This window comes from Glandiceps talaboti, chromosome 20, assembly GCF_964340395.1.
Source record: "Glandiceps talaboti chromosome 20, keGlaTala1.1, whole genome shotgun sequence".
Lineage (NCBI taxonomy): Eukaryota > Metazoa > Hemichordata > Enteropneusta > Spengelidae > Glandiceps > Glandiceps talaboti.
The window spans coordinates 19,537,391-19,555,319 of record NC_135568.1 but is presented as its reverse complement, the minus strand read 5'-3'; the positions used below and the strand labels follow the sequence as shown (position 1 = coordinate 19,555,319).

Below are 17,929 nucleotides of genomic sequence, written 5' to 3'. Positions count from 1 at the left end.
TTTCCTTTCACTTCACCAAAATTTAAAAGGCACATTCAAATACATATACACACTATAAATAATTACAGTAACACAAACACAGTTACAGTCTTCCACTAAAATTATCCTTCGAATTCAGTGTAGATCTTTTAAAACAAAACTTGTCAGAAGCTTAAAATCACAGGTCTGAGTTCAGTATGCTTATTGCACTTGGTATAAATGATTTCTTAAAAATGTTCTTATGAGTTAAAGGTACTCTATATTGTCTTCCTGAAGGTAACAAATTAAACTGCGAGTACAAAGGATGTGAGGTATCACTAACAATTGCTTGGGTTTTCCTGCGAACAGAGAGTTTGTAGAGGTCATAGAGCTAACTCTGTTTTTTACCAATTATTTTCCCGGCCAAATTTACAACTCGTGCCAGTTTGATTCTATTTTTAACACTCAAATTACCATACCACACTGTGATGTTAAAAGTTAGCACACTTTCTATAAGGCTCTTGGATACCTTTTCAAGAACATTTTGACAAACATCAAATCTCCGTAGCCTCCTCAGTAAAAATATATGCTGCATACATGGCCTTCTTAACAATGCAGTTAGTGTTTTCAGTGAAATTTAGCTTTTGATCCAATTGCATACCTAGATATTTGAAACACTCAACGATTTCTACAGACCGACCGTTCAATACAGCCGGTTCAAATGTGACACTACGTTTGTCATTTTCTATTATTAGTTCCTTAGTTTTAGCCAGGTTCATTTCCAGTAAACTTGACTTACACCAGTCTTGCAGGGTTGCTACATGTTTAGATGGGCAATTTTTGAGTCCTTTTTGTGACACTTTTGCAAATGCACTGTTGCTTAGGACAAAGGTTCATACCAAAATGGCCTAAGGTTACTAAGGCTGACCTTACGCATTTCACCAAATACTTTGAGCCATAATACCCCTCCTGAAATTCAGTTGTGGTTATGATGTCTTCTAAGTGCTTATTGTATAACAAATGTACCATATTATTTATTTATTTATTTATTTATTTATTTATTTATTTATTTATTTATTTATTTACAGAAATCAACCTGCTGATGATGGAAATAGTGAACGTCGTGCTTCAGAACCAACAGGTTTACAAGGTTAGTTATTGTACACATCTTCTCAAATGTATGCAGTAGTTATTTTGGTTGCTGTGTCCTAGCTTTTCATCATCACAGACTTCATTCAAGTGTGTACTCCTATAGTATTAGACTTCATTTAAATGTCTACTCCTATAGTACTAGATTTCATTCAAGTGTCTACTCCTATAGTATTAGACTTCATTCAAGTGTGTACTCCTATAGTATAAGACTGCATTCAAGTGTCTACTCCTATAGTATTAGACTTCATTCAAGTGTCTTCTCCTATAGTGTAAGATTTCATTCAAGTGTCTGCTCCTATAGTATAAGATTTCATTCAAGTGTCTACTCCTATAGTATAATATTTCATTCAAGTGTCTACTCCTATAGTATTAGACTTCATTCAAGTGTCTAGTCCAGGCCTATAGTGTAATATTTCATTCAAGTGTCTACTCCTATAGTATAACTGCTACCTTTCTGCTGACCTTCCTGTTAGTATCTTTATATCTGACTCTGAACTGTTCATTCTGAGTCAAACTTTAACAATACAAATCATGACTAACATAATTAAAAGATCACACCAAGTGGACAGCTTGTTCTGGAGAAGAAGATTTTTAAAGGAAATATGCTATTTTTTTGAAAATCCAATTTGGTGGCCAAGGTCACTTGACCACATGTGACTTTATTGGCAAAATTAAAAGGGCAGGGGACATGCATACTACGTACCAAAATTTCAAGCCAACTGGACACCTAGGTCTTGAGAAGATATTGTTTTAAGATTTTCACGAAATCCAATATGGTGTCCGGGTCACATGACCAGCCCAAAACTCCTGGGTCAGGTGCATGAGTACTCATGGTCACCGATAAGCCTACCAAGTTTGAAAGGTTTATGGGCAACCGTTTTCAAGTACTAGCTCGACAAAAAAGACAGCAGAAGAAGAAGAAAGAAGAAAAACCCTAACAACACCAATAGTGGCCCACAGAGATCAATTCAACTTGCACTCAATATCTTATATGAACATGTCACAGCAATAGTTTTAGTTTCTCTGCTTAGTAGCAGTAGTTTTAGTTTCTCTACTTAGTAATTAACCAAGACCTTGATTGCCAGATTATGTTATGCTTTATTGGCAGCAAAAGTACTGAAAATATCATATACACTTATAATGATAATTAGATGATATATAAATCAAGCATGTATCAATATTATCACTGGGTGGCAGTATTTATTACCGTGTGCCTAAATTTTGTCCATAGATGATGAAGGTAATGGAGCAATGCCAGCACTAAGTCATCGCCCCCCACCATTTATGAGAGGTAGTGGTGAACAGATGCACTCATCACAGCCTGGAAGTGAGGAACGTCTTGGTGCTGGTGGTAGCAAGCATACCATACCAGACACTGTGAATGAGTATGAAGAGCAAGAGAATGACAAGGAAAGTTTGGTTAACAAAGAATACTTGACATAGTGAGTAAAGAGAGCTGAAACACTGACTCAGTACAGTCTAATCCAATAGTTGTCTGTTCTGATTAAGGAGATTTCTAAATCTCTAGTAAATGATTTCAGATTTATTGTATCCCCTTTATGTTAGAAATTAATTATATTCTGTAGAATCAATATGCATAGTACAAATGTGACTGACTTTGTTATTATACTAACAAAAATTAATGTGCTAGGTAGTCACAAAGTATAACATTGAATATTGACTTTGTTGTTATATTCACAAAAACTATTGTGCTAGTTAGTCACTGAGCATAACATATTATATTGACTTGTGGTCACTGACAAATTAAAGTAAAGACTAATAATTGTAGTTACAGTTCAACTTGTCAAATCTTTTTTACTTTCTACTTTTTTTAAAACAACAAGCAAGAAAAAAATGAAAACAGGATGGTCATAACAACATAGAACTTAACGAACCCTTGCATTTCGTAGTTTGTATTTTGTTAAAGCATTTTATTTTAGTGTATTTTTAGTCTCCCGAAAGAGGAGACTATTACAATGGGTTCCGTCTGTCCATTTGTCTGTAATACATCATTTCTCAGACATGTAACATTCATTTTCTTTCAAACCTGGCTCAAAGATGATGTATCATATGATAAATATCCATTTCACTTTGTTTCACAGCACATGCAATTTCGACTGAATCATTTGACTGTTAAAAATCAGTATGTGCTGCATTACTTCAAAAGTCTAATACACAGAGACTCAATTCAAGTGTCTAATCCCATATTATCAGGCATAATTCTTTTAAACCTTTGGCCATAACCTTCAGGGTCAATTATCAAAATAAAGCTATTTCTGCCTATCACAAACACTTTGTGGTATTTACATATTGCCAATTTCTTTTTAAGCATGTTTACAGGTAATATAGAAGAAAAATATACACCTGCATTATTTTGGGATCATATCACTTTACTGAATAATGGCCATATTTGGAGAGAAAAAAATCAGCATATTACTGCATATCTCAACAACTTTCCTATATACATATTCTAGTCAAGTGTCAAACCACCAAATCATCTGGTGTAAACATTCTTTCAAGGCATCACCTTGACTGTCAAAACCCAGCCATTTCCTGCATATAACAGATACACTTTGTAGTATTTATTTGTTGACATAAATTTCTATTAAATCTTGTCACATTCATTCACATGGAAGAAAAGTATTTGAGGGAGGACAGTAACTTTTATGAAGACTTGTATATGCTAGCATATTTATCATATATTCTTTTATATCAGAATTGATGTCATTTTGAGTTCAACAGATTAAATGACCATCAGTGGTCTAGACATCACATTTTGTCCAAAAGTCTTTGTTTGAGAGATTCAAAATGTCCCCAGTCTCTGTGTGGAAGAGTTATGCCGTTAGTCTCTGTGTGGAAGAGTTATGCCGTTAGTCTCTATGTGGAAGAGTTATGTCGTTAGTCTCTGTGTGGAAGAGTTATGCCGTTAGTCTCTATGTGGAAGAGTTATACCGTTAGTCTCTGTGTGGAAGAGTTATGCCGTTAGTCTCTATGTGGAAGAGTTATGTCGTTAGTCTCTGTGTGGAAGAGTTATGCCGTTAGTCTCTGTGTGGAAGAGTTATGCCGTTAGTCTCTATGTGGAAGAGTTATGCCGTTAGTCTCTATGTGGTAGAGTTATGCCGTTAGTCTCTATGTGGAAGAGTTATGCCGTTAGTCTCTATGTGGAAGAGTTATGCCGTTAGTCTCTGTGTGGAAGAGTTATGCCGTTAGTCTCTGTGTGGAAGAGTTATACTGTTAGTCTCTGTGTGGAAGAGTTATGCCGTTAGTCTCTATGTGGAAGAGTTATGTCGTTAGTCTCTATGTGGAAGAGTTATGCCGTTAGTCTCTGTGTGGAAGAGTTATGCCGTTAGTCTCTGTGTGGAAGAGTTATGTCGTTAGTCTGTGTGTGGAAGAGTTATGCCGTTAGTCTCTATGTGGAAGAGTTATGCCGTTAGTCTCTGTGTGGAAGAGTTATGCCGTTAGTCTCTGTGTGGAAGAGTTATGCCGTTAGTCTCTATGTGGAAGAGTTATGCCGTTAGTCTCTATGTGGTAGAGTTATGCCGTTAGTCTCTATGTGGAAGAGTTATGCCGTTAGTCTCTATGTGGAAGAGTTATGCCGTTAGTCTCTGTGTGGAAGAGTTATACTGTTAGTCTCTGTGTGGAAGAGTTATGCCGTTAGTCTCTGTGTGGAAGAGTTATACCGTTAGTCTCTGTGTGGAAGAGTTATGCCGTTAGTCTCTATGTGGAAGAGTTATGCCGTTAGTCTCTGTGTGGAAGAGTTATGCCGTTAGTCTGTGTGTGGAAGAGTTATGCCGTTAGTCTCTGTGTGGAAGAGTTATGCCGTTAGTCTCTATGTGGAAGAGTTATGCCGTTAGTCTCTGTGTGGAAGAGTTATGCCGTTAGTCTCTGTGTGGAAGAGTTATACCGTTAGTCTCTGTGTGGAAGAGTTATGCCGTTAGTCTCTATGTGGAAGAGTTATGCCGTTAGTCTCTGTGTGGAAGAGTTATGCCGTTAGTCTCTGTGTGGAAGAGTTATGCCATCATCAGTTTCTGTGTGGAAGTTATAATGTCATCATACACCTCATAATCTTTGGAACAATGATTACAGAGGTTCATATTTTAGAGAGCAACTGTATAAAAAGGTGATATTTTATGGGGAGTTGCGATAATTACTATCACATACATGCAGGAATATATGTGTGAGTTAGTATGTGTGTGGATGTTAACCAAAAACCACCAGACTGATTGCCTAATATTTGGCTGTAGTCTATGGGCCAGAGGGGGTTACCGTGCACCCCCACCCCCACCCCCACCCACCCACAAACCTCTAACATAGGTATTTATTTGTTCATTGGAGTCTACTGAATGAGGAACAAAATGTTAAAAGGAAAACTTTGGGATGTACTACCTGTTTGGCCTAAATTTCAAATTACAAGTGCGTCACAGAATGGCGTCTAAATGTTGAGGGTATGGGTAACACATTGTCTTCCATATGACACATGCAAGCACAGACTTTATTATCCGTTATATATTTGGAAAGCTTAGGAAATTTCCTTTCTAATGATATAATGTTTGCCATACATATGCTGAAAAAAAAATTTTGGAGGCTTTAAGTTGCCGTTTTTTGAAAAATCAACAATTTACAACAAATTACGCATAAACTTTCCATTCTTTTTTTAAATAACATGATCTGATACAATTAGGGGTGTTTTTTTATTCAGTTGAATGAGCTGAACAAGAAAAAGTAGGTTAACATTGAATATTTTGAGGGTTAATAATGATTTTCCCCCATTAAAACCAATACTATACACTATTATTTTGAAATACCGACTGGGGGGGGGGGGGGGGGGGGTGTAAATTATATTCTTCTGTACTTTTTATTTAGCATCTTAGGAGCATACTAATACATTTTCCTGATTGCTAGAGCATATATCTTTACAGGAAATATACTTTCTTTGAATAAGTAACTTGTTATGTTGAAATACATACCAAGGATATCCTTTTTAAGGAAAATATCCTAAGATATATTGCTGAAGATAAATGGGGTAGGGGTAAGATGTCTTCCTATGTGCTTAGTACACAACACCTAATCAATACAGTAACGTGGTTTTGCGATTGTTCGAATATGTTTTAAAAAATGGGTTTACTTTGAATATCTAGCACATGTGAAAATAACTTCCAAAAATATCTGGTTTAAGGGGAAAGCGAAATGCCAAGGAAGATGGTAAAGGTTAAATATAGGGTTAAGGCCCAGTTTCAATTAGAATTCAATCTCAGAATAGTGAATCAGAAAACGAACTTCAGGCACCATTTCATTGGAATAATACTCTTAAAAAGTCTCTACTACCACAATTTACTTGATCTACCCATTTCACTGACAGTAAGAGAGAATGGTTTTGATGCATTATCTATCATCCAGTTGTTTAAACATTGTTTTGAAAGTCCCAATAATATAATAATAATCTTTATTTATACTGGATAGTTCTTTAAGCATTTAAACACTTGTCTCCCAAGTAGTCCAGTGAGGGCCATCCCTCATGGGTTCAGTGTTAATGCAGGAAGAAACCAGAGTACCCGGGGAAAACCTGCGTTGTTCGGTAGAGTCAAACTGAAGGACACTCTTCTTACTTACAGCATGGTAAATTTAATCGAACCCTGAATGGGGTTCGAACCCCGACCGCAGTGGTAAGAGGCAAGTGGTTTAACCACTTGGCCACCGACAACCCTATACATAACTTGACCATAGAAGATAAAGTCTGCTTGGTCATCTTCATTTGATAACATGTTACAGATCTTCATCATAAAATCTCTGTTATATTCGTTTATCTCAAAGATATACACCCCATAACACTAAAATAAAGCATTTTCTGTATGTACCACAATCGTTTATATCAAGTGTAAAGGTATACTGTTTCATTTGCTAATTGACCACATTACAAAGGCCACATGCTATAGGCTTGTAAATAAACCAATTGAAACAGTATACTTTTACACTTGATGTGAATGCTATAAACGAGTGTAGCACATAGACAAAGTGCTTTACTTCAGTGTTACTTGTATTAATTAATATATACAAGATACAGTGTACTAATGATAAATGAGTACATGATACTATGAAAAGGGGATTCAAGGTAGTTCACTATCAACCAATCAAGTTTAACCCCTGTAAACATATTTTCAAATGTATTATATGTGGCCTTTCAAAACATCATGAGTACCTAATTTTCATACATGAAAGGGAAGAAAGAATGTGATGAGTTGTCTACTGGTAATGAAACTAACTGGACAAGTGTAGATATTGTTTGTATTTTTCATTTGAATTCTGACCTGCAGTGAATATTCCTGCTATCAGTTGGTATACCAACGCAAACATTCCTTTATTCCAACCACAGTGTGGCTTTTAAATGATGTAAGTTTTAAGATACTGTTTGTGGTGTGTGATGTTTTATAGATTTTACATTCTGACTTTATTTACTATCTTTATATAGCTTTGTCTGTTTCCACTTGATTTACCCCAAAATGGTATCAAGAATGAAAACACCTAACAGTCACTTAATATAATTATGCACTTAAAGGCATGACTGCCTGTGCCTGGGACCCTATTTTGCATATGACTGACTGTACGGAGGTGGAGAACTTGTAATGACTCACTGACAAGTAATCACCAAAATATAAACATTCCCTATCTGGGTTGTTCACATGCAAATGTTGCACATTTGAATAATCCTGAATGACACACAATCTAAATAGCTGTTTGCAGGGGAATTTGTCTCATTTTGAAAGTTTTTTTACATTCTATGAAATAAACAGATTGATTTTCAATTAATTTGTGTATCAAGTTACCATCCTTCGACATTCACAACCAATTCGTACATGCTTCATGACCTGTGTGTTTCTCGGAGCACAGAAAAAATGCTGAAAACAAGACCCAGAAGCTAGTGCTCTGTACAGCAGTTTGAATTTCCCACATTTGCATAGATCAGCCATAATCTTCTTTATATAGCAGTTCTGTGTTTAACACTTACTTTTATTTTGTGAAAAGTTCATTTAAATAAGTTTGGTATGTGCTTCCCATACTTCCAGTCCATAGATGATATGTGAAATAATGGGCATTGTATAACATAACAAGGGTACATTGTGGTAGACTATAGTAGTCAGAGGAATATGCCACTTAATTGACTTATATTTGCTTTAAACATGTTATTTGTTGTTACTATGAAAGACAGTTATCACTTAAAATGGCATCGTACCTGGCTGCTTTCAAATTTCTCACCAAATGCACAAAAGTACACCATCCTTGCTTGTCATGGCATCAATTTTAGACCATCAAATATAGTTACCATGCCAAGGTTAAAAAAAGAGAGAAAACCCTAGGCTCACAAAGGTATGTCAGCTTTACACTGTACGTGCATTTTATGACTAACAAGTTAAACATCATACATGTAATTCCTGTATTTTGTCAAGTAAAGAGTCTAAATGTTGCTTGCACTTTTTAAAATTAATAGTTTCAGGACTTATCATTAAAATAAGTAACATCTGAATGATGGACACAAAATTTGAACTTTGCTTGGATAACAATTATTGTTTTGCAGTATTTTCGCATGTAAAGTGTATGTTTTCAAAAGGAATATTGAAAACTAAATAATAATAATGTAAAATTTATCACATTTGAAAATAAAACTAAAAACTTCGAAATAGATCACTGACAGGTGTTTTACCCTCTAACCTTTACTGTCTTCCTTTGTGTTTCAATTTCCCCTTAAACCAGATATTTGCCATTTATTTTCACATAATATGCTAGAAATTCAAGTAAACATATATTTTAACAATCGTATACCACCTGCACATTACTGTATCGATTAGGCGTTATGTACTAAGCACATAAGTGGGATTCTTAGGTTTTATAAATCCCAAATAAATATCAAATCCTTATCCACTTGGCCACTTTAAACACTTCCAGACACATTCTAAAATAATTCTCTCAGAATTACTGTATGGTGGTAAATCTAAACATCATTCTTTTTCATCAAAATCTTGTCTTATTCCTTTTCTTTATTGTAGGTTACTGGTATTTTATTTCACTTTTTCGGAAATGTATCACTTGTTATGTTCCATTGTAGGAGTTGCATCATACATAAAGAAATCACCCAAATATGACATTATTAAAAGTAGCAATCTTTATTGGTATATTGTACACATAAAAAATAAACATTACATCTCTTTTTGCCATCCTCATGCATAGCTTTTTCTTCAGTTCAAACATATTTTCACTCAAACAGTTTCCCATGGAAATAATTTTGTTACATACATGTACACTGTAGGAAAAATGGGTCCATTTAGTGTATGTCATTAACAATCCCAAGGTTTTAGATTTATGTTCCTTTAACATTATGTTCAGAAAAATTACCTGTAAAGTAATTCCTTACAACTCAACAACTAAATGAGTAGAAGGCCATACTTCATGTTCAACTTTTCAACCTTAAACCACTCTGGCTACCATAGCGGCTAAGGGGTCTTGCCACACTAAATAAGTACAAGGCCATACTTCATGTTCAACTTTTCAACCTTAAACCACTCTGGCTACCATAGCGGCCAAGGGGGTCTTGCCACAATAGGGTCATAGCGGCCAAGGGGGTCTTGCCACAATAGGGTCACCCCAACCGGTACAACTTCAAGACATCACAAAAGTCTACTTAAAGTACAGCTATGACTTGCATATATACATTGTTGGTTAATATAGTTTGATTTCAACTCCTACTGTTAATTACATTGCCACTCTACTGACACAAGTCAACGTTATGTTCTGCAATATCACCTGCGAAATAGTGATTGCTCTTTTAAGAATCCCAACTCACCCCTTCCAACATACGAACATCAAATACACTAACATTTTTGCGTCTCCGGCACCAATTGTCATATCTGCGCCATCATCTACCTCGCGTTTCAGTCCGCTGTCTTCGCTACACGTGATCATATATTACATATTGACATACACAAACAGCACCCCTCGATTTTTTGTTATCCCTTTCCGTACGTCTGGTTTCTAGTGGATTTTGGTTTTCTCTGACTAGGTGGGTCTCTATGGTTGATTACTTTGTTGTTTGGTTGGTTGGCAATGGTTCGTTGGTTAGTCCTTTGTAGGTTTTACATATTTTTCACTTGCTGTCTATGGCCTTAATCTCTCATACCAACACACATAAACCTCACAAACCTCCGCCGTGTTGCCGCCATCTCTATTACTGCCGTGTCGCCGTCTTTATTTGCCATCATCGTTGCGCGTCATATTCAACAGTTACATTACAACAATACAATAAAGTCCCCCATTCATTTTAACTTTTTGTATGTTTGTATGGTTTAGAGTTATAATGGCACATTCCATTATAACTCTTCATAATCCGCATGTGCATGTATGTTAACCCCCTCTCCCCCCCCCCCCCCCAAAGTATGTGTCCTTGTATGGTGATTCAAATTGGCAACAAAGAATTGCTTGGCAGCGATGACACCCCTAGCATTGACTAGATAATATGGATTTTAGAGTAATCAATTTTCAATGCGGCCTAAATTCAACTGCATACAGAGCTCAGTAGAGCTATCAAACATTTAATCCTCTTTTTATCAGGGGGGTGGGTTGGTCAATTTCACTACAAACATTCAAATATTAAACTCTCAAATCCAGGGGACCATATAGCCAGAATTACCATACGAGTATGACTACATTCTCAGTCTCAATAATTGTTGGCATAATGCTATAAATGCTACTAATGACTGAGTGAATTTAAGGTACTGTCGTCTTTAGTGTATCCATGGCTGTGTATTTAAGTTACTGTCGTCTTTAGTGTATCCATGGCTGTGTATTTAAGTTACTGTCGTCTTTAGTGTATCCATGGCTGTGTATTTAAGGTACTGTCGTCTTTAGTGTAGCCATGGCTGTGTATTTAAGGTACTGTCGTCTTTAGTGTATCCATGGCTGTGTATTTAAGGTACTGTCGTCTTTAGTGTATCCATGGCTGTGTATGTAAGGTACTGTCGTCTTTAGTGTATCCATGGCTGTGTATTTAAGGTACTGTCGTCTTTAGTGTATCCATGGCTGTGTATTTAAGGTACTGTCGTCTTTAGTGTATCCATGGCTGTGTATTTAAGGTACTGTCGTCTTTAGTGTATCCATGGCTGTGTATTTAAGTTACTGTCGTCTTTAGTGTATCCATGGCTGTGTATTTAAGGTACTGTCGTCTTTAGTGTATCCATGGCTGTGTATTTAAGGTACTGTCGTCTTTAGTGTATCCATGGCTGTGTATTTAAGGTACTGTCGTCTTTAGTGTATCCATGGCTGTGTATTTAAGGTACTGTCGTCTTTAGTGTATCCATGGCTGTGTATTTAAGGTACTGTCGTCTTTAGTGTATCCATGGCTGTGTATTTAAGGTACTGTCGTCTTTAGCGTATCCATGGCTGTGTATTTAAGGTACTGTCGTCTTTAGTGTATCCATGGCTGTGTATTTCAAGCCAATAATCTATTACATGGTACGTCTACAGAATATCAAGTATACATCACTTACACCTAACAGCTGTGAATGGTAAGCGTCATCTAGAAGTACTTTACTTATCTTTGCTGTTCATCTACAATTGATCTGTGATGTCATGAACACAGATGAAAAGTGATGTAGCCTCAAATATTCATCTGAAAGTTGTTCATCAACTGACAAATTTTCATCGTCTTCATCAAAGACAGTCTTCAATATTTCAACTTACTTTGTCATTGCAAAGGTCACAAAAACAAAGCAATGTCAAGGTCTCAAATCTCATTATAAATAACATTGGGTGTTAAGTCATTTAATTTAGGTTTCTATTATTAAGCTACCAGACTGAGCTTGTGCACAAAATGTGAAATTTGACAATAACTGACATTTGTGCCAGGCTTGGTTGAAATTGGTCTATGCATCTCTGCTGTATACTATGCACTATGATTAATGTTTGGCTATTTGACCAAATGTGATATTTGTATTTATCGATGAAATGGATATGGATAATATAACATTCAAACTGGGTCACTACTAAACTTCAATAGTTTAAATAGCAGGTAAATGTTAAGTCTTACAATAATTTAATTTGCGCTATTTTGACCTTGAGGATGAAGGTCAAAGACAGTTATCATTAGAAAGCTTGCCACTGACTCGGAGGGGTGAGACACGTATAGAAAGGTGTATGGGTATGTGCCACCCAATGGGTCACTTTTTTAAAAAAAATGGGTAACTTCATCTGGAAATGCCCTACTCATGAGTAGACAAATCTTCACAGCACCAGAATAAAGGTAAATGACTGGAAGACTTTCTCCCAGATATGTCTGTTTGTGACTGGAAATCCTCAACAATGGGTCTATTTTTGCATTGTACATGGGTAGATGTTGTCAACTTGGGCTGCACACCTTTGTATGAAATACAGGCAAGTATACAATGATGGAGGGAATTGCATGCATGCATGCACACACAAAGAAATAGACAGACAGATAAAATATGGCTCTACGGCTGTTGACTAGCACCCGGTAATAGCACTATTGCAAGAAATATGGAAATTGAATACTAGCACTGGTATTACCACTATTGCAAGAAATGTGGGAATTGAATACTAGCACCTGGTAATAGCACTATTGCAAGAAATGTGGAAATTGAATACTAGCACTGGTATTACCACTATTGCAAGAAATGTGGGAATTGAATACTAGCACCTGGTAATAGCACTATTGCAAGAAATGTGGAAATTGAATACTAGCACTGGTATTACCACTATTGCAAGAAATGTGGGAATTGAATACTAGCACCTGGTAATAGCACTATTGCAAGAAATATGGAAATTGAATACTAGCACTGGTATTACCACTATTGCAAGAAATGTGGGAATTGAATACTAGCACCTGGTAATAGCACTATTGCAAGAAATGTGGAAATTGAATACTAGCACTGGTATTACCACTATTGCAAGAAATGTGGAAATTGAATACTAGCATCCGTTATTAAATAGCCCTATTGCAAGAAATGTGGGAATTGAATACAAGCACTTGGTATTAAATAGCACTATTGCAAGAAATGTGGAAATTGAATACTAGCACTGGTATTACCACTATTGCAAGAAATGTGGAAATTGAATACTAGCATCCGTTATTAAATAGCCCTATTGCAAGAAATGTCGGAATTGAATACTAGCACCCGGTATTAAATAGCCCTATTGCAAGAAATGTGGGAATTGAATACTAGCATCCATTATTAAATAGCACTATTGCAAGAAATGTGGGAATTGAATACTAGCATCCATTATTAAATAGCCCTATTGCAAGAAATGTGGGAATTGAATACTAGCATCCATTATTAAATAGCCCTATTGCAAGAAATGTGGGAATTGAATACTAGCATCCGTTATTAAATAGCCCTATTGCAAGAAATGTGGGAATTGAATACTAGCATCCATTATTAAATAGCACTATTGCAAGAAATGTGGGAATTGAATACTAGCACCCGGTATTAAATAGCACTATTGCAAGAAATGTGGGAATTGAATACTAGCATCCATTATTAAATAGCACTATTGCAAGAAATGTGGGAATTGAATACTAGCATCCATTATTAAATAGCACTATTGCAAGAAATGTGGGAATTGAATACTAGCACTCGGTAATAGCACTATTGCAAGAAATGTGGGAATTGAATACTAGCACCCGGTATCTTGAAGATGAATGATTTAACTGTATTTCCCATTGATTTATCTCTTTCTTGGTTTTTCCCTTTCGTATCTATATACGTGCTATATACTTTGTCAAGAGTGCACTAAGTGTACTAGTTTACTATGTTGAAATGAGAGTCAAGAGTGCACTAAGTGTACTAGTTTACTATGTTGAAATGAGAGTCAAGAGTGCACTAAGTGTACTAGTTTACTATGTTGAAATGAGAGTCAAGAGTGCACTAAGTGTACTAGTTTACTATGTTGAAATGAGAGTCAAGAGTGCAATAAGTGTACTAGTTTACTATGTTGAAATGAGAGTCAAGAGTGCACTAAGTGTACTAGTTTACTATGTTGAAATGAGAGTCAAGAGTGATAAGTGTACTAGTTTACTATGTTGAAATGAGAGTCAAGAGTGCACTAAGTGTACTAATTTACTATATTGAAATGAGAGTCAAGAGTGCACTAAGTGTACTAGTTTACTATGTTGAAATGAGAGTCAAGAGTGCAATAAGTGTACTAGTTTACTATGTTGAAATGAGAGTCAAGAGTGCAATAAGTGTACTAGTTTACTATGCTCAGCTGCTGGCAATGAAATATAATAACATAACCACTTAATAAGGTTACACAAAGTATCTATAGTCTTGACACTCTTTGTATCAATGTCAGGTGTAAATGTAATGTCACCACAGGAAATTTCAAACAAGTCATTGAGAATGACATAGTCCCCGCTATAATTGGGTTTTAAGGAATTATCACTACTCTGATCACGCAACAAACAGACTTAGATATATTGTGTGTGCTTGTTGGACATGGAATATGCCTCCAACAATAAAGGATTGGTTTGGTATGGGCATAGACCCTACACCAAGTAGGGTCTATGGTATGGGGGATCATATCACGATGAAAATGGAGTCTGAGTTATGGCTTTGGACATGAAAATTCACAAACAAAATGGCTACCAGGCAGCCATGTTGGATCGTATCACAATGAAAATGAATATACACATGTAATACCAACTTTGAATGAGATCTGTTAAAGCATGTCTGAGTTATGGCTCTAGACAGGGAAAATTCACAAACAAAATGGTTGCTAGGCGGCCATATTGGATCGTATCATAAAACAAATTGACGTGCATATGTATGCCATAGTATGTTGCCCCTGTACCAAGTTTGAAAAAAAATCGGTCCAGGCATCTCCAAGAAACAGCTGCGGACGGACGGACGGACGCATGGACGCACGCACGGACGGACGGACGGACAGACGGAACCCAATCCATAAGTCTCCATTCCGGACTTCGTCCGCGGGGACTAATAAAAATTTGTAGTCCAAAAATGGCCTAAAATACAAGTCAAGTGCCATAGCACTACTTACCAAGGTACTATTTATTACCTAAAATTGTATTTCAGTTGATAGCAGTAATCAATAGAAGTGTACTAAAGACAGAAATAAGTCTGACTGGACTTTTTCTTTAAGCTAATAAATACAAGACTTTATATATATATATATATATATATATATATATATATATATATATATATATATATATATATATATATATATATATATATATATTTATATATATTAATATATATATAATTATATATATATATATAAATATATATATATATATATATATATATATATATATATATATATATATATATATATATATATATATATATATATATATATATATATATATATATATATATATATATATATATATACAAAATACACAGGTTATGGTACGGAGCCGTTACTCAGAGTTTCACGCTTGAATGCGATCTTTGGACGACTAAATTGTAACGGAAATTCAAGTGATGGAATTCGAACTCGCAGAAGAACTGGTACCCGGATGTGATGCGCGTTGAGGTTTGACATGGTGGAATGAAAGAATGTATTTGTTTTCATGGCGGCACTTTGAAATCAGTTCTGATCGTTTATTAAGGAGTCCCAATTTATTTGCACTGATGATAAACATCTTCTCTGTAAGACACAGGTTGCAGCTTTTTGTTGCATTAGAGTAGGCGGCTGCATGGGCAATGATAGCCCAGTTGATGGAATACTGGTGGCCCGACTCCTTTATTTTCCAGACACACTTTGAAAGTTCAGTACAATTTCCATATTTGTTATTGGCGAAAGAACACTTGTGGTTGCTGTAACGCGTTTTGAAGCTGTTTTCTGTTGAGCCAATGTTGGATTTAGTATCTCTGTTGTTTATTTTGACCTGGGCCCTGTAGACTATATTATCTGATTGGCATTTCCCATCAAGCGGGCCAATGTTTCTATATATATATATATATATATATATATATACTTTAATACTAGATATATATATAGATAGAACAATAGATACATACATACATACATACATACATACATACATACATACATACATACAGACACACACACACACACACACACACATACATACATACATACATACATACATACACACACTACATACATACATACATACATACATACATGCATGCATATAGATATATAGATACTTTGGTTACTGGATAGATAGATAGATAGATAGATAGGTAGATTTGGTATACAGTAAAACACACCGTCCTGGCCCATTTGGTATACAGTAAAACTTTCCATCCTGGCCCATTTGGTATATACAGTAAAACTTCCCATCCTGGCCTATTTGGTATACAGTAAAATATACCAACCTGGCCTATTTGGTATACAGTAAAACACACCATCCTGGCCCAATCGGTATAAATCAAGACTTAACATCCTGGCATATTTGGTATACAGTAAAACACACCATCCTGGCCCAATCAGTATAAATCAAGACTTAACATCCTGGCCTATTTGGTATACAGTAAAACATACTCACTATTTGCTAAAATCAACGCATTATGGACAGACATGTCACCTCCATTAATTGGATCAGTGAATGTTTACACTTTGTATTACTTTAAGTAGCCTATATGAAATTAGTTTGTATCACTTTAAGTAGCCCATATCAACTCAGTTTGTCAAATTTTAAGCTGTCTATATCAACTAAGTTTTGTCAAATTTTAAGCTGTCTATATCAACTCGGTTTGTAGTATTTTAATTAATGATAAGTTTGTTCACCAATATAATAATAATAAAAATTAATCTTAAAAAAGATACACATACAGAATAAATGGCAAAAGGGATCAAGAAATAGCAAAGCTAGTCAAGCTTGTATCCCCTTAGTGACTAACAAGCACACTCGTACTTGTAGGTGTATATATTCGATGTTCAAGATTGCCATAGAAACTATAAAAAATAAGAAACATAACAAACTGACAAGGCACAACAATCAACAGAGGAACAGTAAAATTGATACACATACAATCACGAGTCAGTAGTTCACGAAAGAAACATAAAGTTGTACATGACATTATAGTTATACATATTCTGAGAATAACAACTCTCAACACTGTCTTTTTAAAATTGTGCGTGAGCCAATAGACTGAATCTCAACAGGTATATTAGCCGTTATCAACTCGATCACTCTGTATTAGTTTAAGAAACCGCTACTAACTTAGCTTGCATAAGTTTAAGTAGCCTATATCAAATATATGATGTACATGTAGTTGTTGTCAAATTGTCTGATGTCGTTTTCACCCAACGTATGTGATTTATCTAAGATTGAAAGTCGTCAAACGCAGGGGTACATGTAATGAAGTGGTCAGCCATTATTATGTTGTACGCCACCAACACTTTTATTCACCCCAAACACACACATACTTCACCATGCATGCATATAACTCTATTGAAGTGAGTTCACTTGAGGTAATAATGAGAAGAAGATAGACAACACAAAAGCCTTATTTAAAACAAAAATAATTTATTATAAGTTTATTTTTCGAAATAACTATAACAGCGAGTATTTATTTACAGAAATTCAGAGAACAGTACTCAAAATATACAATGTATTAATACTATTATGTACACATCATTAAATTACAAATATATAGATATATATATATTATATAGATTTATTAAGGTTTGTATTTTTTTGGCTGGTGGCCAACAGTACTGATTAAACGATTGATTGATATAGAAATATTGCATCATGTTAGTGGAGAAGATACATCCCTACTAGAATCACATGCAATACAAACACAATACCTGACCATGT

At 35.4% G+C, this 17,929-nt stretch overlaps 1 protein-coding gene across 1 annotated transcript in view; it reads left to right on the top strand.

Annotated features, from left to right (window-relative positions):
* LOC144450713 (epsilon-sarcoglycan-like) overlaps positions 1 to 3,856 on the top strand; it is a 38,593-nt gene extending 34,737 nt beyond the window's left edge. Inside the window, exons 11-12 of the mRNA XM_078141380.1 lie at positions 1,047 to 1,108; positions 2,342 to 3,856. Coding sequence (XP_077997506.1) covers positions 1,047 to 1,108; positions 2,342 to 2,553 — 274 coding nt within the window. The 3' untranslated portion in view covers positions 2,554 to 3,856. The remainder of the gene's footprint in view (positions 1 to 1,046; positions 1,109 to 2,341) is intronic.
* The last annotated feature ends 14,073 nt before the right edge of the window (positions 3,857 to 17,929 follow it).